General features: G+C 44.8%; 1 protein-coding gene across 3 annotated transcripts in view; it reads left to right on the forward strand.

Annotated features, from left to right (window-relative positions):
* LOC131480756 (E3 ubiquitin-protein ligase TRIM31-like) overlaps window positions 1–26,015 on the forward strand; it is a 166,585-nt gene that overhangs the window by 134,570 nt on the left and 6,000 nt on the right. For 2 of the 3 annotated variants that reach the window (XM_058666693.1, XM_058666688.1), the window contains exon 8: window positions 19,569–19,920. Coding sequence is in view for 1 of the 3 variants with exons in the window: in XM_058666683.1 (XP_058522666.1) it covers window positions 22,868–22,963; window positions 23,918–24,148; window positions 25,691–25,713 (350 nt within the window). In the remaining 2 variants the exon portion in view is untranslated. Of the gene's footprint in view, window positions 1–19,568; window positions 19,921–22,867; window positions 22,964–23,917; window positions 24,149–25,690; window positions 25,714–26,015 lie in introns of those variants that run through there. The other variant, XM_058666683.1, reaches the window with a different exon arrangement.

A 26,015-nucleotide genomic window follows, 5' to 3' on the forward strand; every position in this document is an offset into this window, starting at 1 on the left:
AACCTTCAGCAGAAAGTTGCCTATCCTATCTGCCTGGACATTCTACAGGACCCTGTCACCATTGGCTGTGGGCACAACTTCTGCAGCTGCATCACTCAGCTTGGGGAAGCTTTTGATAATTTCCTCTAATGTCCCCTCTGTAACAGGTCCATGAGGAAGGATGCATTCATATGCAACTGGCTGTTGGGTAATCTAGTGGAGAGATTTTGAGCTATGGATACCTCTGAGATGCAGCAGGGAAAAGGGGAGGAACTGAGATGTCCAAAGCATGGGGAGAAGCTGCACTAGTTGTATTAGGAGGATGGGGGAGTCCTCTGTGTGGTGTGTCATAACTCCAAGGACCATAAATCCCATAACGGTGGACTGATAGAAGTTGACCCACATCATCAGGTAGGCACTGGCGCTACCTCTTTGTTGATGGGAGTTCAAAGATCTGCAAGCTGTTGACTCCTTCCTGTGGGTTTGCCCTCTGTAGCTTCTGCAGGTTACATTAACCAGGCATATGAGCTCAAAATTCTGAGTCTGAGGAACTGCTTTCCTTGCCAATCAGGGAATAACAGAAGATTAAAAGAAGACATATTTAAAATTTTTAATTGTTTTTATTGGAGAGGCAGGTTTACAGTGAAAGCAAAGAGGCTAAGATTCTCCACCTACTGGTTCACTCCCCAAAAGGCTGAGCTAGCCCTAAAAGAACTAGGAGCTTCCTGTGGACCAGACATGGGTACACGGTCCCGAGGCTTTGGGCTATTCTGCTGCTTTACCATGTCACAAGTAGGATGCTGGATGGGAAGTGAAGTAGTCAGGATCCTGGCCCTTGCAAGGGGAGAACTGGTTAATAAGGCCATCCTGTAAGGCTGCTACAGATTAAGAAGAATAAGAATTATCTATTTTAATTTGAAAGACAGGTTTTCAGAGAGAAAAGACAAAGATCTTCCACCCAATGATTCACACCCCAAAAGGCTGCAATTGCTAAAGTTGAGGCGATCCTAAGCCAGGAGCCAGGAGCCTCTTCTGGGTCTACCATATGGGTGCAGGGTCTTAAAGACTTCAGCCATCCTCCTCTGCTTTTCCAGGCCATAAGCAGAGAAATGGATTAGAAGTGGAGCAACCAGTACTTGAACCAGCACCCATATGGGATGTTGGCACTTGAAGGGGAAGGATTAGCCTGTTTAGCCATGTACCAGCCCCAAGACCCAGAAATTTGATTCTGATGATGTGGATTCCACCTTGCAGTCTTTCAGATGTCACCATCAAAGAGCAGTTTGACATCAAAGAGCAGTCCCCTCTTTACCCCTCCCACACTAAATCCCATCAGAAGAAACAGGAGGAAAAAAAAGAAAAAGGAAGTGGAATGTTTGTCCCACTCACCTTCTTCCACACCTTGATCCACCTCACCCAAACTGGAGATGTTCATAAGCATGCATCTCTCTCAACTATGCAAACAATATTAAAAAATAAAATAAAAATAAAAATAAAAAAAAGTGGGCCCAGTGGCATGGCCTAGCAGCTAAAGTTCTCACCTTGAAGGCCCCAGGATTCCATATGGGCACCAGTTCAATCCCGGCAGCCCACTTCCCTTCCAGCTCCCTGCTTGTGGCCTGGGAAAGCAGTTGAGGACGGCCCAATGCATTGGGACCCTGCACCTGTGTGGGAGACCCAGAAGAGGTTCCAGGTTCCTGGCTTCAGCTTCGGCTTCGGATCAGCGTGCACCAGCCGTTGTGGCTCACTTGGGGAGTGAATCATCGGACGGAAGATCTTCCTCTCTGTCTCTCCTCCTCTCTGTATATCGGACTTCATAATAAAATAAATAACTCCTTAAAAAATAATAAAAAATAAAAAGATGCAGGCTCAAAGTTAGACTTTGAATTGATTGTGTGACTTTCAAGAAATCCCTAGGTTTCTCTGAGCCTCAGATGCCTCAGGTTTCAAATTGCATTAACTAATGTCTTTAAAATTTTACTTATTTGAAAGGCAGAGTTAGAGAGAGAGAAAGAGAGAGATCTCCTATCTTCACTCCCCAAATTGCTGAAACAGCTGGAGCTGAGCCAGTCCCAAGCTGGGAGGCAGGAGGTTCTTCTGGTGCACCACATGAGCATGGGAACCCAAGGACTTGGCCCATCCTTCACTGAGTTCACAGTTCATTAGCAGCCGACTTCAAATATACCTTTTCAAACTGTTGGTAGAATAAGTGAGGAAAGGTTTGTGGGAGTTGTTTGACAGTCTTGAAGCACCATCCAAACATTACTCATAATAAATTATAGCAACCTTCTTCTCTCTTACATCACATAGGTTCTGATTTCCTACTCCCCCCCAGCTTTAGAAAGCAGTATGGATCAACATTTAGATCCAGAACTCCCTGGAGCCTCTCATGCAATCCGTGGAGAGGCTAGCAGGTTTTTATGTGATCAAGAACAATCCAGGCAAGCCTTGTCTTAAGGTACGTCTCATCATAGGAGGAAATCCAGCTGCATAATGGGAATTTTTTTAATCTATTTTAATGTATTGTTGTTGACAATCTTTACATAGTTAATTACAGTTAAAGGAGAAAGAAGAAAAAAAAGAAAAAAAAAAGGTTCAGGGGGATAGGGAAGTGGGTAATACTATTATGTCCATATTGTTTCCATCATGTATCTGAGGTAAAGGGGGATATTGAGAGAGAAGCCCCACCCGGTTTCCCACCCACCCCAAGTCCCGGATGTGGGGCATGCTCTGAGATATGTGCTCAAGTGGTGTTAATAGTTCTCCAATTATGAATCGCTGCCAGTTTCGCTCGATGAGGTCGTCCACTGATTGATATGGTCCATCATAAAGTCTCCATTTGCCCCATATTTCGCTGCCAACATATAGCTGAGATGAATGATTGTCCTGTTCTGTCTTCTGTCTTTTCTTGGTTAGAGTTCTGAGTCCAGCAGTTCGATTGGGGAGATCTCCAAAGATACTTTGAGGTATTCCCAGACTAGTTTCTTGTATGTTCTAGCAAGCACAGGGCCCAGCACAGTCCATCACCCCGATCAGCTGGTGGTTGCAATTGCTGGGTTGGTTCTGTTTTCGGTCCTGAGTTGCACTGGAACCAATGGGTGTTGCAGTCCAGTCTGGTTCGGCCTTTACATCAACCAGTGGGAGCTGCAGCCTAGTTGGGGCGACCCACAATAACCCCCACCAGGCCCGCCCCCTACCCTGGTTTGCCAGTATGTGTAGCAGAAGACCAGTCTGTCCCACATCCCATTTGGCTCTGGTACTTGTCAATGGGTATTAAAGCTTAGTTCCATCTAACCAACTCAACCATCCAGCCCTCACGGATATTGTTGAGTGCCTCTCTATCTAGCCATCCCAGCCCCCGTCCCAGTTTTCATGCCCTCCCATGGGAATAGTGACCCAAGAAGGGGGAACCCACTTTTTCCCTCCCAGGTCTTTCTGTCCCAGTTTATGCACTCTTTAGGTGGTTCTGTGATTTGACTTGACAGAATTAGTCCCCAGTGCCAGCTTCTGCCAGCTGATACTGCGGCCCTGATCTAGTCCACATGCAGCGCACAGGTGTTGTAGCCTTGCTTAGTCGCGTCTGTCTCTACCCCAGCCCACGCTCTCCAGTGGGAGTAGCTGTCTGGCAAGGGGACCAGCCCCTTAATCCCCCCGCCAGCTCTGCCCCTTCCTTCCTGGATCTCACGCATGCTGGATGGGTGCTGCATTCATATCCAGTACAGGCAACCATGCCCTGGCATCCCATAATGTGTACTGGTTTTGTCGCAACCAAACCCGGCTCATCCCACACTCTGTTCTGGTGATCGGATTTGCCTGTGGGTGATATGAACTGATTCAGCCTGGTCTGCTCCTGACCCATGCCGAATGTATGCCAGTGGGAAACTTTCCATGGCCTATTCTGGGCTGTTTCCTATCATGCTTCTTGCACTTACCTGCAGGGACTGTGTCCTGCCAGAGGAGTTGCCCAGGATCCTCCATCAGAACCCCTCCCAATGCCAGATTTTGCGCATGCCAGGGGGTTCTTGAGCCAACCCTACTCGGTTTACCTCCTGTCCTAGCAGGAACAGTGGCTTTTCCTGGCTGGCTTTCACCCCATTCTGGTTCTTATTGTTGGATGTTTCAGCCCAGCCATGGCTCGTCCATACCCACATACAGCTCACACATGGCTCAGAAGGGGACTGAGACTCAGCCTAGTCAGTCCCACATCTACCCTGGTTCTCCATAACACCAGATGGTGTTGGGGTCTGGCCTGGCCTGGTGCATCCAATCCCAGCCCACACTAGTGCCTCGGGTGACTGAAACTGTTTCCTAGATAGAACGCATCCCCCATTCCAGCACCTACACCCCTTGGTGGGAACCTCATCCCAGTTGTGGTGTCCCCTTACCTCCCAGATTGGGCCTGTTCCTAGCCGTAAATCACGCACCTGCCCATGGTTGCTCTGAGGACCATTAGGTGTAAGCCTACTAGACAAGCCAGAGCTTATCTTTTACTTGATAGGTGTTCAAAGCTCAGCATTATTAAGGGATTGGAAGTTCTTCAAAGGAAGAGTTACTGGCATTGGGAATCTTTAGGATTGACTCAGATCCCAGAAACAGTGGGGTCAGCCTAGAGCTATCTAAGCAGCGATTCAGACATCCATTACCCCAGAGCTCCCTGACCGGGCACCCCACCCCAATCCCGTTCACCGCCCAATGAGGGCAGTGGGTGGGCCCCAGACATACCCAGTCACAGAGACCTCCCCCTCGACGTACTCACCCTGGAAGGAAGCAGGCCCCGCACCCAGGCATGTCCGGGCCCAGCCCACCATGAGCCATGAGCACATGGCGGGCTGGGGTCGGGATCCGAGCTAGACGTCCCCTCCTGCAACCCTCCTCCATAATGGGATCTTGGAGCATAAGGAGAAATCACTTGTAAACAAAAAGTCTCAAGATGAAGAGATTATCAATTTCAAATAAGGAAAAGCTCCACCCTGTACTGTTTTGGTTTTGGTATGTCAAAGTAAAAAATATATATATATGAAAACCTTTCTATTAAGATGAATTTTAGGAAAATTCTTGAAAACAAAAATGATGACATAAATGATATCAGAATGTTACAGAAAAATTAAAGACTTGACAGGAAGAGTGACACTGAGAGGAGAGATAGATTTTCCACTTCTTTACTTTCCAATGGCCTCATTGGTGAGGAGGTGGTTCAGGCAGAAGCCAAGAATCTGAGCTTCATCTAAATCACCCATGTGGTGGCTTTCCAGGTGCATTAGCAGGAACTGGATCAGAGCACAGCAGCCAGCCCTTGGACCAGCACCTGAATATGAGATGCTTCATTGCAAGCAAACAATATCTTAATGGGCTACACCACAACACTGTCATGGAAAGTGTGTTTTACATGTGTGTTCTTTGAGTTTGCATAATACTGCAGTGTGTTCATCTGCCTCCTTCAACACAGCATTTCACATAAGTACTGGTTTGAGGTCCAGCTCTGCTCAGCTTCTAATCCAACTCTGCCTATGTACCTGAGAAAAACTGAAAATATGACCCAAGTGCTTGGTTCCTTGCATCTGTGTGGAAGATTTGGATGGAATTGCTGGTTGCTGGTTTCAGCTTGGCCGAGCTCATGCTGTTTGGGTATTTGGGGAGTGAACCATCCATGTACAAGACTCTCTATATCTTTCCATCCCTCACACCTTCGCTCCCTTATTCCCTACTCCCTTCCTCCTTCTCTCTGTTTCTCTGCCATGCAAATAAACAAATCTATTTAAGGAAAACAAAAGTTTATCCACCTCATCTCTTCTGGTGAAATCAAATACAAAAATTAAAATTAAAATTAAATAGCAGGCAAGGAAGGACAACTGAGGCCATCTCTTCTCTCTGTATCTCTGTACCTCACCACCAAGCCCAGATGGACTTTGAGAAATAATTGATCCACTCAGAATTCAAGCACCTGCAGCAGATACTATGGGAGGAGAAGAACTTCCTGCTGTCCTGCATTGAGCAGCTGACTCAAGAGGTTACCAAGGAGTGTGAAAGCTACAATGCTGCTACCCAGGTACAGCTCAGCTGTTCAAGGATCTCAAGGATTCCTTGAAAGCCAAGCAGCAGATGCCACCCAGAGAGCCACTAGAGCTGGATCCCCCATGGGCAGAACCCATGTGATGTGAAGCCCAGCCCTGGTGTCTGGCCAGTGCAGAATAAACCTTTATTTAAATAAAAACCTCTATTTTTATTTAAAAATTAATAAACCTTTCAACACCTGTCAGAATCCTCAAATATCCCCAGTTACCCTGCCTTTAGGGCAGCACTATCCAACAAAAAGAGTTACAGTGGTAATGTGTTACTTGGAATGTGTTACTTGGAATGAACCACATGTGTGATTTAGAATAGGTAAACCTCATATGTAAATTACAAAAATAATGTGAGTTAATGCCCAGTATAATTTAGAAATGTAACATGAGCCACATGTGTAATTTAGAAATATACTGCAAGCCACATAGGAAGAACTTCAGCACGCTAAAGGACAGGTGTTTGGTACTGTGGTTAATATGCCATTTATAGCATCCACCTTCCCTGTCGATGTGCCTGGTCAGAGTTCTACCTCTACTTCCCACCCAGCTTCCTGCTAGTGTAGGCCCTAAGCGGCAAGCCCTGGGATTCCAGCATCCCATGTGGGAGACCATTCTGTCTTCTAGGCTCCTGATTGCTACCTGTCTCAGCCCTGGCTGTGTGAGCATTTAAGGAGTAAACGGGCAGGTGGAACATCGCACTTGCTGTCTTCTGCCTCTCTGTCTTTCAGATAGATGAAAATTATATTTTAAAATGTTATGGGACTGATGTTGTGGCTTAGTTATTAAGATGCTGCTAATATTACTGATCTCTCATATGAGTGCTGGTTAGAGTCCCAGCTGCCTCAGTTCTATTCCAGTTCCCTGCTAATGTGCCTGGCAAAGCAGCAGAGTATGGACCAAAGCTTGAGACCCTATATCCATACAGGAGAGACAGAAGAGGCTCCTGGTTTTGGATTGGCTCAATTCTGGCTATTGAACCACTTGTGGATTGAACTAGCAAATAGACTATCTTTTCTTTCAGTAAATCTTCCTTTCCAATAAAAATAAATAAACCTTGCAAAAAATCATGTGATGAAGAAATTATAAAAGGACTTCAAGAAGATGGTTGATCATGGAGAGCTGGTATAGGGTGGAGTGCAGAGAGAGAGGGACCAAACCGGCAGAAGAACAAACCAGGAGGCATAGAATTGCAGGGAGAGGAGTGGGAAGGACCCTGGATATCACTGAAGTAAGAAGATCCACTCAGCTTGGAGCGAGTACCCCGCATGAAACTTGGTGAGTTATGATCCCAGGCAGGGGGAAGGCTGGCAGGAGTTTCAGCTGATCCAGAGAAGACAAAGGCAGCTAGAAAAACCTTTTACAAGTACCCACACCAGCAGGGGCCACAGACCACTGGAGTGCTAGAGATCCAGAGGTGGCTGCGTGATTGAATATAGAGGCCACCATCCCGGGCAGAGGTGGAGGACAAGCAGGGGGGAGGACCTCAGCAGCATACTTTCCAACAGGGGAGCGCCTTTGAGAGAGTGTAATGGGGAGTGGAACTGCACACACTGGGTTCACAGAGCGCCCTGACTCTGCTCAGGGTGGTGGACGGCTGGAGGCTCCAGTAGAATTCCCTGCTGCTCAGCACAGGCCCCAAGGGTGGTGGCACCACTGAACAAAGACTACTGACCTGGGCAGAGGTGGCAGGCAAGCATGGGACACAGCAGCCCACTTCCCAAGGGGAGAGCACCTTTGAGAGAGTGTAGTGGGGAGTGGAATCACACGCACTAAATCTACCCAGAGCAAAGACAGGAAGCCCCAAGGTTACAAAGTCACTCACCTACTTTCTGTCCCCGTGGGCACACGCAAGACAACACCTAACCAACAAGCTGCAGGGGAACCAGGCTGCAGAGATATAAACCCAGGGGCAGACAAAACAACCCAACACCCCACCATCGCCTACTGTCCCCAATAGAGCAAGGAGAATTACGCTTCTGCCTATACTTCAAGCAGCAGTAACTGGACCACACCTGCTGTAGGCAACAGCACTGAGGTCAGAGGCTGTGGATGAGCAACTCAGAGGCTAAAATCCGGAAACAACAAAAAGCCAAAAAACAATGGGGGGAAGTATCAGAAAAAGTAATGATTCAGACACAAGATCAAGCACTTCCCCCCAAAACAACCAAAAACTAATCTCAATCTCTGATATGCAAGATGAAGACATGGAGGAGTTACCAGATAAGGAATTTAAGAAAATAATGATAAAATCCTGAAAGAAAACAACTGCCAATCAAGAATAATGTAACCAGTGAAGATTTTGTTTGTATTGGAAAATGAAATTAAATTCCTCCACAGTAAAGAGAAACTCGAAGAATAAGCCAGCATGAAACCAGCTCTACAAAATTTCCTTAGGAAGGTGCTAAACCGAGAGAGAAAAAATGAAAACCAAAATCAAAGATGGCAAATGGGAAGACCTCCCCACTAAAGTTCACAAGAGGAAAGACAGTTAATCAGAGATACTGGGCATGGCAGCGTGGCCTAGTGGCTGAAGTCCTCGCCTTCAATGCATAGGGATCCCATATGGGTGCTGGTTCTAATCCCAGCAGCTCCACTTCCCATCCAGCTTCCTGCTTGTGGTCTGGGAAAGCAGTCGAGGATGGCACAAAGCTTTGGGACCCTGCACCTGCATGGGAGACCTGGAAGAGGTTCCTGGTTCCTGGCTTCAGATCGGCACAGCACCAACCATTGCGACTCACTTGGGTAGTGAATCATCAGACAGAAGATCTTCCTCTCTGTCTCTCCTCCTCCTGTATATCCGACTTTGTAATAAATAAATAAATAAATCTAAAAACTAAAAAAATAAAATCAGAGATACTAATAGATGCAAATGCACACTTGCACGCCTACACACACTCATGGCAGCTCAAAATTACAACTTCTCCATATTATCTCTAAACACAAATGGCCTAAATTCATCAATCAAAAGACACAGATTAACAGAAAGGATCAACAAACAGAACCCAACGATCTGTTGCCTACAAGAGATACAGCTAGCCAAAAAATATGCTAAGAAACTGAAACTAAAGGGATGGAAAAGATATTTCATGCCAATAGATGAGAAAAAAAGGCTAGAGTAGCTGTTCTACTTTCAGATGACTTAGACTTCAACATGACAAACATCAAAAGAGACAGAGATGGACACTTCATATTGCTGAAGGGAACCTTCCAGCAGGAAATGATTACCACTATAAACATCTACGCACCAAACACAGGTGCACCCAGCTATGTGAAGCAATTGCAGATGGACTTAAGAGGGGACATAGATGCACACACAATAATCATGGGGGACGTCAACAACCCGTTAACACCAATAGAAAGATCAACAAAACAGAAACTTAACAGAGGAACAGTAGAACTCACACAGACCATAGAACTAATGGACTTGGTAGACATTTACAGACCCCTCCACCCCAAGGACACAGAATATACGTTTTTTTCAGCAGTGCATGGCACCTTCTCCAGGATTGACCACATGATAGGGCACAAAGCAAGCCTCACTAACTTCAAAAAAATTGGAATCATACAATGCACCTTTTCAGACCACCAAGGCATGAAACTGGAAATCGATAAATCAAAATGCCTCAGGAAATATGTAAACACTTGGAGGCTGAACAATATGCTACTAAATGAACAATGGGTCAGAGAAGAAATAGAAGATGAGATCAAAAAATTTATGGAAACCAATGAAAACTCAAACACAACATTCCAAAACTTGTGGGACACGGCCAAAGCAGTGCTACGGGGTAAATTCATCACCATTGGAGCTCATGTCAAGGCCCAAGAAAGGCACCAAATATAGGAATTAAGCACACACCTCCAGGAATTGGAAAAACAGCAGCAAAATGACCCTACAGGGCCCGGCGGCGTGGCCTAGCGGCTGAAATCCTCACCTTGTAAGCCCCGGGATCCCATATGGGCGCTGGTTCTAATCCCAGCAGTTCCACTTCCCATCCAGCTCCCTGCTTGTGGCCTGGGAAAGCAGTTGAGGACGGCCCAATGCATTGGGACACTGCACCCGCATGGGAGACCAGGAAGAGGTTCCAGGTTCCCTGCTTTGGATCGGCCCGTTGCAGCTCACTTGGGGAGTGAATCATCGGACAGAAGATCTTCCTCTCTGTCTCTCCTCCTCTGTGTATATCTGGCTGTAATAAGATGAATAAATCTTAAAAAAAAAAAAAAAACGACCCTACAAACAAAAGAAAACAAGAAATCATCAAAACAAGGGAGGAAATAAACCAAATTAAAATAAAAAACTATACACAAAATCAATAAATTAAAAAACTGGTTCTTTGAGAAGATAAACAAAATAGACAACCCACTGGCCCATCTGACAGAGAAAAAAAAAGAGAAATTGAGAATTAATAGCATCAAGGATGAAAAAGGCAACACAACAACTGACACTGCAACCATTAAAAAAATAATTAGAAACTACTATGAACAACTGTACTCCAACAAATCGGAAGATCACCAGGAAATGGAAAAGTTCTTAGACTCCCACCATTTACCAAAACTTAGCCCAGAGGAAACAAAAGACCTGAACAAACCTATAACTGAGGTAGAGATTGAATCAGTGATTAAAGATCTCCCAACAAAGAAAAGCCCAGGCCCAGACAGTTTCACTCTAGAATTCTACAAAATATTCCAAGCAGAGCTAACCCCAATCCTCTACAAACTCTTCAATACAATAGAAAAGGAAGCAACCCTTCCAAACTCATGCTATGAAGCCAACATCACCTTAATCCCAAAAACGGATAGAGAACTAACAGAGAAGGAAAACTACAGACCTATCTCCCTGATGAATGTTGATGCTAAGATTCTCAACAAAATTCTAGCCAGTAGAATTCAAAGAAACACCAGACAGATCATTCATCCAGTATGATTTATCCCTGGAATGCAGGGATGGTTCAACATTCGGAAATCCATAAATGTAATGCACCACATCCAAAAACTGAAGAACAAAAATCACATAATAGTATCAATTGATGCAGAAAAAGCTTTTGACAAAATTCAACATCACTTCATGCTAAAAGCTCTAATGATTGTAAGCACAAAAGGAACAATCCACAACATAACCAAAGCAGTAAATGAAAAACCCAACACCTGCATTGTACTGAATGGAGAAAAACTGGAACCCTTTCCACTGAGAACTGGAACAAGACAAGGATGTCCTCTATCACCATTGCTATTCAACATAGTCCTAGAAGTACTCACAGAGTCCATAAGACAAGAAAAAGAAATCAAAAGATTCAAATATGAAATGAAGAAGTCAAGCGTTCACTCTTTGCAGATGACATGATCCTTTTCATAAAAGAATCAAGAGACTCAATACAGAGACTGCTAGAACTTATACGAGAGTTTGGTAGAGTGGCAGGGTACAAAATAAATGAACAAAAATCAACAGCCATAGTGTATGCAAACAGCCCCAATATGGAAAAAGATCTAACCAGCAGGATACCAATCAAAATGACAGAGAAGAGTATGAAGTACCTGGGAATTAACCTAACCAAAAATGTAAAAGATCTATTTGAAGAAAACTACAGTAAGCTTAAAAAAAGAAATTGAGGAAGACTTCAAAAGATGGAGAGATATACCATGTTCCTATATAGGTAAAATCAATTTTGTCAAAATGCCCACACTACCAAAAGCAATATATACATTCAACGTAATCCCCATCAAAGTACTCAAAACAATCTTCATAGAACTGGAAACAATGATACAAAGGTTCATCTGGAAACACAAAAACAGCAAAAATAGCAAGAACCATACTGAAGGATAGGAAGTTAACAGGGGGAATCACAATTCCAGACATCTGGAAATACCATAGGGTGGTGGTTATCAAAACAGCCTGGTAATAATGGCCACACACCAGAGAGGAGGATCAATGGAGCAGAGAGAACTAATACAAGGGAACCCACGCAGAGACAGTCAAATAATCTTTGATAAAAAAGCAAACAACAACCCATGCAAATGTAATGCTCCTTTCAATAAATGCTGTTGGGACAACTGGTTAATAGCCTGCAGAAACAAGAAGATAGACCCACATCTTTCACCATACACTAAGATCAAACCTAAATGGATAAAAGACCTAAACCTACATCCAGAAACTTTCAAACTGTTGGAAGAAAATGTTGGAAACACACTGCAAGATTTAGGTGTAGGCCCTGACTTCCTAAAAAGGACTCCAAAAGCAATAGCGATCAAGTCCAAAATAAGCAAATGGGACTTGATCAAACTAAGAAGCTTCTGCATGTCAAGGGAAACAATCAACAAAGTAAAAAAGCAGCCCACAGAATGGGAGAAGATCTTTCCACTCTACATAGGTGACAGGGGGCTGATCTCCAGAATATACAAAGATCTCCAGAACAACCAAAACACTAAAACAAACAAACCACTCAAGAAATGGGCACAGGAAATGGGCAGACATTTCACAAAGGAACAAACACAACAGGCAAACAAACATATGAAAAATGCTCAGGTTCCCTGGCAATAAGGGAAATTCAAAGTAAGACATCAATAAGGTACCACCTAATGCCAGTAAGAATGGCTCATATACAAAAAAAGACCAACAACACTTGCTGGAGAGGATGTGGGGAAAAGGGAACATTCTCCATGGCTGGTGGAACAGCAGACTTGTACATTTTATATGGAAATCAGTATGGAGGACACTCAAACAACTGAAAATCTGCATAATATATGATCCAGCAATAGCACTCCTAGAAATATATTCAAAACACCTGTTATATGAGAAACTTACATGCACCCCTATGTTCATAGCAGCACAATCAGTAATTGCAAAAACTTGGAAACAACTGAAATGCCCATTAACAGACGACTGGACAAGAAAGCTATGGTTCATTTACTCCGTGGAATACTAATCGGGTAATAAAAAATGCAATGCAGTTCTTTGTGGCCAAATGGGCCCAAATGGAAGCCATAATGCTAATAGACATGTGCCAATCCCAAAAGGTTAAATGCCACATGCTTGCCTTAATTTAAGATGAAATTATATCAATCTGGAAAATAGTACCTGTAAATTGTAATATTATTTCAACTTCTAACAGCCTGTATCACATGCAATAAGATATTTTGATGTAACCAATGAACCAACAACCAATATGAGTCAGACTGCTCATGATCTACATCAAAGAACTGTAAAACCTAATTCAATTTTAAGACCCTATGCTTTTCAGTAATGGGGCAGGAGAGCAGAGAAATCTTCCATTTCCTTAGAATGTGCGAGGAAGACGTCAAGTATAACCTATCAAGAACATAACAGGTAATTATAGCAAATAGACTCTAATCAGCATTAGACAACAGTAAAACTTCAGAGACAGAGGGGTAATCAAGAGCAATCCTGACAACCTTTTAACAGGAGGTCATATGCACAGAGCAGGGGATGATCCCAGAGTGGAGCAGGTGGACAGGAGGAGGCTTGTATTCCAACCCTGGAGACTCCTGGATCCTCACCAAGGACTATCAGTTCGGGCACCAAGTACTACATCCCAACTGCCAAGGAGACCATGGGGAATCAGAGTGCCTTCAGAGGCAGAGAACTTTGAGGTCATCCACCCCCTTTTGGATCTACCACACGGGATGGAAGAAGTCCAAATCCTTCCTCGCAGGATTCAAGGTCATCGGAACAACAGACAGGAACCCTGAGCGGTCCGCAGAAACAGAACAGTAAATTTCCTTTGGGAGTAGGGAGAAGAGCTTTCTCTGGTCCTTACTTAGTTCAAACTTTGGATCCCCACCCTCTGTTGCAATGATCATCAGGGTCACCATGGAACCCCCTAAAAACAAAACAAAAAAAAAATCACACAAACAACAACAAAAAAAATAGAATAGATAGACAGAGAATAATAAGAAAAGCTTAGAACCAGACAGGAAATGGTCAGTGAGGACTCACATATACCTTACTAGGTAGGACACGAAAGTAAGTTACTCCTCACTAGGGTATTGAAAATTTCTCGGCACACCCCTCCTAAAACTGTTCTATGCCTCAACTGTTGACATATGATTTGTTAAACTTATAAGCCAGTTTGGACTATCCTGAAATCTGCCAAGTTCAGTAAAAATTATGCTTCAATACAATAAACAGCTAAATACAAAATGAAAATAGACACGAGACAGCTAAATAGTATCCTATAGCCATTTTAAGGTGGATAGAAGCCTGTTGTATATAAACTAAAATTGAAATGTCAATGAAGTAGTCACAGGATATGGTTAAGAATTTGCATTTTGTAACATATTGGTCACTCAATAACATGTCAATTAACCCCATAATGTTGTAAACTGTTGTTGATGTTATGTTATGGCTTTTAATTGATCAGAAAGATATTCTGCCAGCTCTGCTTTAGGCCAGAGATTGTTTCCCCAAGAAACTGTTGAATTTATCTGGACAATATGATGTTGGGCTCTATGCATGGTACATGCTTGTAATGAAAGAATCTTGCCTGGATTTGAACTGTAATACTGCAATAAGGTGGAGTAATCCACCATGGGGGAAGGGTATGGGGAGGAGTTGGGTGACCTCAAAGCCTATGAAACGATGTCATAAAATGAAATGCAATAAAAAAAAATAATTTAAAAAAAGAGGTTCAGGCCTTGGTGTTGGGGGCAACTGTAGCTCCCTGCAGTGTGGTGGGTGTGGGGAGTACCACTACTGGGCCAGACCCAATGCTGGGGAGTCAAGCCAAAGACACTGCTGGAAGGCAGTGAATGAGTTCTCAGCTTACTCCAGGACCCAAGAGAGCTCTTCCCTCAGAGTACGTACACCATGAGGAAAGTTGGGAACTGGATTAAAGTCCTAGCTCCACCCCGCCAGTAAGATCTTGCAGCTGTGCGAGTTTAGGAGAGGTTCAGGCCTTGGGGTTGGGGGCAACTGCAGCTCCCTGCAGCGTGGTGGCTGTGGGGTGTGCCCCTGCTGGGCCAGACCCAATGCTGGGGACTCAAACCAAAGACACTCCTGAAAGGCAATGAACGAGTCCTCAGCCTTGAGTGGCCAGTGCACCAAGTGGTACCAGGCTTTGCCTGCTGGCTGCCTGGAGGCGAACTCTGGAATTTTTAAGATATGTAGTTGCTGCCTGGGGACACTCATGAATAAGGCTAATTTTAGTGTGGGTGAGAGATGAATTCTGGGTGAATCCCAGTAACAGGGTCATGAAACTTTCTCTCATGTGTGGGGATTGAGACCTGGTAGTTTGGAGGGATGTATCCATAAGACAATTTGGATCAGACTGATTCGCCAGCCGAATTAGGAATCCAGAGATCGGCTGTTAGCATAGAGAATCACTGATGTCCACACACCAGTCCACACTGAAGCTATGGATGGGGGCCTGTTTGGCAGGGCTAGGTACCATTACCTGACTGGGTGGTGGAGTGGTGGAGTGGTGGAGTGGTCACATTTGGCAGGGTCAAGACACTATCCAGCACGCAAGAGAACTTGGTCTGGAGTTAGGCTCTGTGGGATTGAGTGCACCCAACCTTGTGTAAATACAAGTCCCTCTGGTTAGCTCGAAAGCTGAGGATGCAATGGACTAAGCTAGGTGTGACCATAGCACCTGCCATCACTCACAGGTAAAGGAACCAACAACAGTCTGGGCAGGTCAAGGCAGCAGCACCTGAATATGCATCCTAAAACAGGATGTGGGGTGAGCCGGGCTGCAACTGGAAGGGAGAGGACTGGGCAGGACCGAGCAAACCTTAACTCACAAGAAAGAACAGAAATCAGGCTGGACCACAGGTCATACTAAATAGGCCCTTACACCTACTGATATGCGTGAGCTAGGGACACGAAGCCACAGCATCTATGGCAGGGGCCAGGACAGGTGAGGGGCTCTGCCAAGCTGAGTCAGAGCAACCACTGGCCTGTGCATGATCTATGGCTGGGAATAGGCCTGGTTGGGGAGCAAAGGGGACACCCTAGCTGGGTTGAGTTTCCCACCAAGGAGCACATGGGCTATAATGGGGGCTGCGTTCTGAAAAGGATATGGTTGTAGTCTCCCTTGGCACAAGTGTGGACTTGGACTGGGCGCACCAAGCCGGGATAGACTCCAACACCTTCTGGTGTTCTGGAGGACCAGGATAGATGTGAGACAGACTAGGCTAGATCTCAATCCCTACTTAGCCATGTGTGCGCTGTATGTGGATATGGAAGAGCTGTGGCTGGACAGAAACATCCAACAGTAAGAACCAGATTGGGTTGAAGGCCAGTCAGGAAAAGCCACTGTTCCTGCTAGGACAGGAGGTGAACTGAGTAGGGCTGCCTCATGGACCCCCTGGTATGCACGAAATCTGGCATTGGGAGAGGTTCTGATGAAGGAGCCTGGGCAACTCCTCTGGCAGAACACAGTCCCTGCATGTAAGCGCAAGAAACTCGATAGGAAACAACCCAGAACAGGCCATGGAAATTATCCTACTGGCATACAGTTGGGAAAATATACCAACTGGCATGGGTTTGGAGCAGACCAGGCTGAATTTGTTTACATCAACCGCTGGTCAATCCGAGCACCAGCACAGAGTATGTGTCGGGCCAGGTTCGGTTGCGACACATACTAGTGCACATTAAGGAATGCCAAGGTGAGGTGAGCCATACCAGATTTCATTGCAGCACCCAAACAGCACATGTGAAAACTAGGGGGGAAGAGGCAAAGCTGGCAGGGGAATGTGGTCTCCCCTGCTGGACAACCACTCCCATTGGAGAGTATGAGTTGGGATGGAGGCAGACCAGACTAGACAGGGCTATAACACCTGTGGGCCTCATGTGAGCTAGATCAGGGAAGGGCCAGATTGGGCTGATTGTTCCGACTGGCACAAGCAAAAATTAAAGTGGGTGAGGGATGGTTGGGCTTAGCCGCAGCATCAGCTGGCAGAGGCTGGCGCTGGGGGGGGGGGTCAATTCTGCTAAGTTAAATGCCAGAACCACCTGGAGAGTATGCACCTGGAGAGTATAATCTGGGAGTGGGTGTGGCCTAGAAGGGAGATAGTGGGCACCTCCCTCTTGGATAACCACTCCCACTGGACAGCACAAAAACCAGGACAGGGGCAGGGGTGGCTAGACAGAAGGGCACCTGCCAGTATGTGTGTGGGCTGGATAGTAAGTTGATTGGGTTGAACTAGGCTTCAATGCCCATTGACAAGTAGGAGAGCTAAATGGGACAGCCTGAACAAGTCTGCGGAATATACTGGCAAGCATGGGAACAAGGGTAGGGAGCAGGCCTGGTGGAGGTTATGGGGAGTCACCCCAACTAGGCTGCAGCTCCCACTGGTTTGAGTGAGAACACGTATGAAGTGGGTAGGATTGAGCTGGACTACAACACCCATTGGTTCAAGTGGAAGACAGGGCTGGAAATAGAACTAACCCAGCAATTGCAATGACCAGCATGTGCATAAGCTGATTGGGGTGATGGATGGTGTCAGACCCTATACTGACAAGCTCACACAAGAATCAGGTTTGGGATCATCTCAGATGAAGTTTCTTTGGAGATCCATCCAACTGAACTGCTGATCTCAGAACCCCAACCATGAAGAAACTATGTTAGCCAGTGGATTCTGAATAGGTTTCATCACGATTGGAATGGCGAGACTGGCAGCAATCCAGAACTGTTGAACTATCAAAACTGCTTGAGCAGTACCCTTGCAGCGTGCCTCACATTGGGGAATCTGGGATGGGTGAGATGTTGGGTGGGGCTTTTCCCTTTGTTTCTCCCCTAACCCCAGATACAGGGAAAAAAATTATATTCGTGTGGAAACAATGGTATCAACTGCTTTCATCCTGTAACACTTGACCCTTTGCACTCTAGTCAACTAAGTAAGATTATTTTTTTTAAATAATAATAATAAATTTTAAAAAAAGAATCATCTGGGTCCTGGCTTTGAATTGGCTGAGTTCTGGTTATTTGGCCACTTGGGGTGTGAATCAACGGATGGAAGATATTTTTGTTTCTCCTTCTCTCTGTGAATCTGACATTCCAATAAATGTGAAATAAATCTTTAAATAAATAAAAATAAGTGTGAATTATTGAGGTGGATATTCTCACACGCACATTTTGAACAAGATTGGAGGTGGGAGTAGGGAGGAAGATGACATGCATTTAAGAAAATAACAAAGAGAAACAGAAACACAAAATAAAAGATTATAAAAGCAGGCAGCCAGAGGTTTGCCTTTGTCAAAAGACAAATGAACTCTGCAAGCTCTCTCTATCAGCTTTTTATCGAATTGTTTGGTGGTCAAATTACAGGAAGTGACATGGCATAAACTGTAACTGCTGTGCCTCATGTTAATCTTCATTAGTTAATAACTGATGATTAGGAAACATAGTGAACCAAATACAAATATCAGCACACAGCTATCTTAAGAATATTCTTAAAATACGCAGTTCTGTGATGTTGCACTGTTGTCCAACTGCAGATAATTGCTCATAAGCTCCGACTTTGGTCTCTGATTCCAGCAGTCTGTGAAGTCAAGATTCCAGACACAGTACTCCATGCCTTTCTAATCAAGTCAAGTTGCTTGTAAATTGCCTGCTGTACTGGGTCTGTGGGGCAGTGGTAAAGTCACTTTTTGGATTCCTGCATCCATATGGGACACCCTACACTTCCACTTCCAATGCAACTTCCTGTTCACGTGCACACCTGGAAGGCAAGCAGGTGACGGCTCAAGTACTTTGCTTCCTGTTGTCAATGAGGGGACTGGTGCTGAGTCCTATGTTCTTGAATCTAGCCTGGCTGAGCCCTGGGTGTTGTGAGTGCTTGGGAAAGTAAACCAGAGGATGGGGCCTTTCTCTCTCTCTCTCTCTTTCTCTCTCTCCACCTTTCAAATGAAAAACTAAAACATAAGTAAGAATTAAGAAGGTGAATGATCAGGTCTTTACCCTGGCCATGGGGCTCAGCCAATCTGAACTTTAATAAGGCTTTTAGGCCATCTGATGAACCCTCAATTTCACTGAGGTTGGGTAGAGATAATTCCTCACAAAAGAGACTCAAAGGAAATCTGTAAGTTAGGATCACAGATGGGAAGATGTCTGCAGAGAGGGAGACCCGAGATAATAAAGTGGTGTAGGAAGTCACCTTTCTGAAAGTAGTCAAATCTTCATTTCTTACATCACCATGTCAATCAAAGGAGACCTGAATAAAAGTTAAATTATGTCCTTGGGAAACAGCAGTTTTGGGTAAGTATAGGTGACAAAACATGAAAATTTAAGCTGCTTTAATTCAACCTTAAAGCAATCAGAAAGGCTTGGAAGTAGAACATTTCCAAAAGCCTATGATTTCCCATGGTTTCTATCATTAGGGTAGTCATACGATTTACCATCCAAAGGGATAACTTTGAGAAAAAAAGAGATTAGTGTTAATTAAAGCAGGACAAAAAGGGAAAGCCAAGTGGAATGTATGACCCATCTATGATCATAAAATCCTGATCACACCTATTTAGCTAACATAAGCATCAGATAAAAATAATCAGTGTCCTTCTTGTTTTTTATTTAGGACAAAGTCCATAGGGCAAAGCAAGTCAGGAATCAGAGTCACTGAGAAGAAGGAAGAAACACAGAAGAATCATAATACACACAGCAAAGATTGAAGACATATTGGGGATGTTCCACAGAGGACACAGTCACAGCTGGTGTGTGTTAGGAAGAGCTCCACCAGGATCAAAAACAATGTGGAAAACAGAATGATCTTCAGAAACGAAATATCTGGGGTCAGTGCAGTGGAGTGGCTAGTCTGGTGGCAGCACTAGCATCCCATGTGGGCACCAGTTTGTGTTCCGGGTGCTACACTTGCTGATCCAGCTCCCTGCTGATGTGCCTGGCAGGGTGGTGGAGGATGGTCCAGGTGCTTGTGCCTGTACTCCTACGTGGGAGACCCAGAGGAAGCTCCTGATCCTGGTTTTGGACAGGCTCAGTACTGGCCATCATGGTCATCTGGGAAGTGAACCAGCAGAATGAACCTCTCCCTCACCCTTATTCTCTCACTTTCTCTGTAACTGTCTCCAGGATAAGTAAAATAAGTCCTAAAACAAAACAAAATAAATCAAAATCAGAAAGGAAGTTCCTTGTGTCTTCTGCTTGACTAGTAATCCTTGAGAGACGAATGATGACAGTGATTGCATCTTTCACATTTTCACAAGATTCCTCAAAAGTGAGGAGCCACGTTACCTGCAGTAGTTCTAATTTTCCTCTTCCTTCTTCTCACTCTCTCTCTCTCTCTCTCTCTCTCTCTCTCTCTCTGTGATTTTGGCCATACCTGCAGTAGATGCTAAAAGGCTGATCATCCAGTCATACCACCCCCATTCCTAATACTGCTTGAAAGTCCTCTGTGACTAGACTTTATCTCCTTGGCCCTTGTGATTAGGTCACTTGCCTCATACACATTCAGTCCAAGGTTCACTTAACCCGCTCATAGGCAGTTAATACACTTTCTCAGTTGCTGTTTGTTCCCAGTGGTGACCAGAGAGGATCGTCCTTTTGATTCCTCTCTACAGAATGCTCACTGGATTGAAATCCTTACTCTTTCAGGACAGTTTGTTTGCCCACTTCTTTTCCTCCTGCCTTGCTCCCAGGACTGATTCAAACTCTTTGACTTCTACCTGCTTTTTCATTCTGATTACTGTAAATGGTGTCCACCACTGACATCCAGGATTCCTGCAGACGCTGGTCAGCCTGCATACTCCGCCATGGCCAGACAAGAGTTTTCCACCAACCTGCAACAGGAAGTGATCTGCCCCATTTGCCTGGACATTCTGAAGGACCCTGTCACCATCGACTGTGGGCACAACTTCTGCCATGGTTGCATCACTCGGCATTCAGAAAATTCTGGGGATCTCTTCAAATGTCCCATTTGCAAAAGTTCCGTAAGAAAGAGTGCATTTATACACAACTGGCAGTTGAGGAATCTGGCAGAGAGAATCCGAGCTACGGATTTCTCTGAGGTGGAGCAAGATGAGAAGGAGCAGAGATGTCCAAAGCATGGGGAGAAGCTGCACTACTTCTGTGAGGAGGATGGTGAACTCCTCTGTGTGGTGTGTCGTGACTCCAAGGACCACAAAACGCATAAGACCAGCGTGATAGAAGAAGCTGCCCAGCATCACCAGGTAGGCACTGGGGTTTCTGTTTGCTAACGGAAGTTCAGTGGAAATCTTCAACCTGTTGCCTCCTTCCTGTAGCTGTGCTCTCTGTGGCTCTTGTATGTTCCATTTAACCAGGCCTATGAGCTCAAGGCTACAGTCTGGGGCACTGCAGTCTGTGCCAATCAGGGAATAATGGAGAGTGGAAATGACAGATTACTTTTTAGATTTAATTAGTTTATTTGAAAGGCAGGAGAGACAGAGAGAAAGATCTTCCATCCACTGATTCACTCCCCAAAGATCTGCACTGGCCCTAACTGAGCTAATCTAAAGGCAGGAGCCAAGAGCTTCCTCCAGGTCTCCAGCAGGGATGCAGTGTTCCAAGGCTTTGGGCTATTTTCTGTTGCTTTCTCAGGCCACAAGCAGGGAGCTGGTTGAGAAGTGAAGTAGCCAGGACACGATTCAGCACCCATATGTGATCCTGGCACTTGCAAGTGCAATGATTAACCAATTAGGCCATCATGTCAGGTCCCCATAGATTTTTTAAAAAGGAAGAAAAAATATTTATTTTTATTTGAAAGGCATATTTATAGAGAGAAGGAGAGAAAGATCTTTTACTCAATGGTTCACTCCAAAAATAGTTGCAATGGCTAGAGCTGAGCCAATCTTAAACCAGGAGCAGGAGCCAGGAGCTTCTTCCAGGTCTACTACAGGGGTGCAGGGTCCAAGGAATTGGGCCATCCTCCTCTGCTTTCCCAAGCCTTAAGCAGAGAACTGGATCAGAAGTGGAGCACCTGGGATGTGAACAAGCACCCATATGGGATGCTGGTACTTAAAGGGGAAGGATTAACTTGTTAGCCATGTGCTGGCCCCAAGAGACAAGAATTTGACTTAGAAGATGAGGACTCCATTTTGGGGTAACTTAGATGTCTTTATGACAGATGCAGTTTGACATCAAGCAGCAGCCTCCTCCCTTTCCTCTTGCCCAACTCCCACCAGTAGAAACAGGAGAAAACGAAGGAAAGTTATCCCACTCATCTTCTTTCATGCCTTGGTGTTCCATACCCTAATTGGAGATGCACATAGGCATGCATCTCTCTCAACTATGGAAACAGTATTAAAAATAAAATAAAAATATAAACAAAAAAAGCTGTGGGCTCAAGTGCAGACTTTGAGTTGATTGTGTGACTTTCAAGGAATCCCGTGGGTTCTCTGAACCTCAGATAACTCAGCTTTCAAATAGAATTCATATCTTTTTTTAAAATTTATTTATTTGAAAGGCAGAATTAGAGAGAGAGACAGAGAAAGTCTTCCACCTTCAATCTGCAAATCGCTGAAACAGCTGGAGCTGTACCAATCCCAAGCTGGGAACCAGGAGTTTCTCCCTGGTATACCACAAGGATTCAGGGACCCAAGAATGTGGGCCATGCCTCATTAGACTCCCAGGCCAATAGCAGCAGACCCCAAACATACCTTTTCAAACTCTTGGTAGAACAAGTGAGGGAAGGTTTGTGGGAGTTCTTTAATAGTCTTGAAGCACCAGCCAAACACGTAGGTTCTGATTTCTATCTCCCCCTCAGCTTGGAAAAGGAGTGTGGATTAACACTTAGTCCCAGAACTCCCTGGAGCCTCTCATGTGCTTTCTGGAGAGACTGGGAGGCTTTCATGTGGCCTAGAGCAATCCTGGCAGAGCCTTGGCTGAAGGTTCCTCTCCCCACAGGAGCAGATCCAGAAGCATGTGGAGGTCTTGGAGCAAAAGGAGAAGGTACTGGTGCACACGAGGACTCAAGGTGGAGAGAAGATCTATAACTTCATGGTAAGGAAAAAGTCCACCCTGTATTGCATTAGTTTTGGTGTGTCAAAGGAAAGAGAAAGAACTAAATGAAAAAGCCTCTGGAAATATGAGTTTTAGGCAAATTCTTGAAAACAAGAATAAAAACAATACGGCACCGAGTACAAAGGAAATGCTTTTATTCAAAAAAAAAATTAAAGGCTTGAGAGGAAGAGTGGCAGTGAGAGGAGAGATTTTCCACTCACTGGTTCACTTTCCAGTGACCTCAATTGTAAGGATGTGGTCCAGGCAGAAGCCAGCAGCTCTGAGCTTCATCCAGGTCTCCCATGCAGTGACAGGAGCCCAGTGTTTGGGCGCTTTTGTGTTGTCTTCCCAGGTACATTAGCAGGAACTGGATCAGAGCAGAGCAGCCAGTACTTGAATCAGTACTTGAATATGAGATGCTCCATTGCAAGCAAACAATGTCTTAATGGGCTACACCACAACACTGGCATAAGAAGTGTTTTGAAACGTGTTCTCAGAGCCTGCATCATGGTGTGCTGTGTTAATCTGCCTCCTTCAACACAGCATTCCATATCAATACTGGTTTGAGTTTCAGCTGCTCTGTTTCCAATCCAGGTTCCTGCCTATGCAACCGGGAAAACAGAAGAAACCGAAGTGTGTGGGCCCCTGCTCCCACCTGGGACATTTGGAAGTTCCTGGCAGTTGGTTTCAGCCTGGCCCAGTTCAAGCTCTTTGGGTATTTGGGGAGTGAACCAGCAGATAAAAAACCTCTTTCTGTTTCTCCCCCTTTCTCTATCCCTCGTTTTTAAGGAAAAAAAGTTTGTTTTCATCTCTTCTCAAGTCTAAACCCTGTTCTATATTGGTACTCAGTATAATCAGATAGAAAAACAGATAGAAAAATTAAAATGGAATAGCATGGGTAGAAGAGCAATTGAGGCCATCTCTTCTCTGTGTATCCCTGTACCTCACCACCAGGCCCAGGTGGAGTCTGAGAAGCAACGGATCCACAAGGAATTCAAGAATTTTTACCAGGTAATGGAAAAAGAGGAGAGCATCCTCCTGTCAAGCACTGAACATCTGGATAAGGAAATCACCAAGCAGTATGAATACTACTATGATGTCACCCAAGAGCAGCTCAGCTCACTGCAAAATCTCAAGGATTCCCTGAAGGCCAAGCAGCAGATGCCACCCAGACAGCTGCTGCAGGTGAGTCCCTAGGAGGTAAAATTACTGCAAGGCAGAAACAAGCCCCAGTGTCTGGCCTAGCACTCAACATCTGTCAGAATCCCCAAATCTGCCTCAGCCAGCCAGCCTCTAGGGCAGCGCCATCCAAAAGAAAGAGTCAAAGTGGTAACGTGTTGCTTGAAATAGCAGTATGAGTCACATGTGTGGTTTAGAATATATAAAACACTTACATAATTTAGAAGTATAGTGTGAGTTACTGCCAATATAATTTAAATATGTAACATGAGCCTAAAGTATAAATTAGAAATATATTGCAAGCCTCATCTGAAGAGCTTCAACATATTTAAGGGCAGGTGTTTGGCACAGTGGTTAATATACCACTTGGGACATCCACTTACCCTGTGAGTGTGCCTGGTCAAAGCTCTACTTCCACTTCCTACCTAGCTTCCTGCTAATGTGGGCTCTGCGAGGAAGCAGGTGATGTGGCAAGTCCTGGAATCCCAGCAACCCATGTGGGAGACCTGGACTGTATTCCAGCCTCCTGCTTGCTACCTGGCTCAGGCCTGGCTGTGAGAGCATTTAGGGAGTGAACCAGTATGTGAAGAATCTGTCTGTCTCTGTCTCTCTGCCTTTCAGATAAATGAAAATTACATTTAAAAATATTGTGGAACTGCTGCTGTTGCTTAGTGAGTTGAGATTCAACCTGTAGCACCAGCATCCCGTATGAATGCTGGTTAGAGTCCTGGCTGCTTCAATTCTATTCCAGTTCCCTGCTAATGTGCCTAGAAAAGCAGCAGAGGATGAGACAAAGCCTTGCAAACTTGCACCTGTGTGGGAAACAGAAGAGTCTCCTCACTTAGGGTGGCTAAGCTTTGACTTGTGGCTACTTGGGAGTGAACAAGCCTATGGGAGTTCTTTCTCTGTGCTTCTTTCTGTAAATCTGTCTTTCCAGTAAAAATAAATAAATGTTCTTTTAAATCTATGTGATGAAGAAATTGTAAACAGTCCTAAACATGTTTGGTACAAAATATAATTTTTAAAGATATATTTATTTATTTGAAAGGCAAAGGTGCACAGAGAGAGAGAAAGACAGACAGACAGAGGGGCCAAGAGAGAGAGATGTACTATTACTGCTTCATTCTCTAAATGGTCACAATGGTCTGGACAGTGCCACAAAAAGCCAGGAGCTTCTTCTGTGTTTTTTCAGTCATTGTGTTGATTGGAGTGTCCATTCCTTTCTTTCAAGAAAGTTCATACAATATCACTGCAGTCTTTCTCCCATCCCAAAGTATAGGGTACCCCTTCCAAGTTAAATTTCAGACAAAAGGCATCTGCAAAATATTGCTCTTTCTGCTCATCAATGGTTCCTCTTAATGTCTGATCTGTCTTCACATATAGCCATATCAGTTCTTCATGGAGGAGTCCTCCTGGTGAGTGAGAACAAGAGAAAGACAGAGAATTCAGGAGATGTTCTCACTCTACCAGCTCTGTCCACATCACTTGCCCATCCTTGGCCTCCATGATCAACCGAATGCTGAGAACATGTTTATCTTTCTTTTCCAGGACATCAAAGGCACCTTGCAAAGGTATGATGGCCATCTCACTTGTGTGTTGCCTCTGAGTCATTCATGGTGCTGTACTCAACATAACTTCAGATACCCTCAACAGTCCCTTCCTCACCAGGAACTGTTCACATACTGGGAGTTTGTACTCAGAGGTTTAGGCTGCAGAAGGAAAGGTCTGAGCTGAACAAATGAGTTGGCTGGGAGAGATCTGAGCTCTTCTCCCCATCTCCCAGGGTCTCCTGCAGGCCTTCTGCTCAGCTGGTTGCCTCCTGGTCCCCTCTCCCTGTCCCACTGCTTTTCTGCTCTTCCCTTCATGTCCAACT

The sequence above is a fragment of the Ochotona princeps genome, chromosome 1 (assembly GCF_030435755.1).
Source record: "Ochotona princeps isolate mOchPri1 chromosome 1, mOchPri1.hap1, whole genome shotgun sequence".
Lineage (NCBI taxonomy): Eukaryota > Metazoa > Chordata > Mammalia > Lagomorpha > Ochotonidae > Ochotona > Ochotona princeps.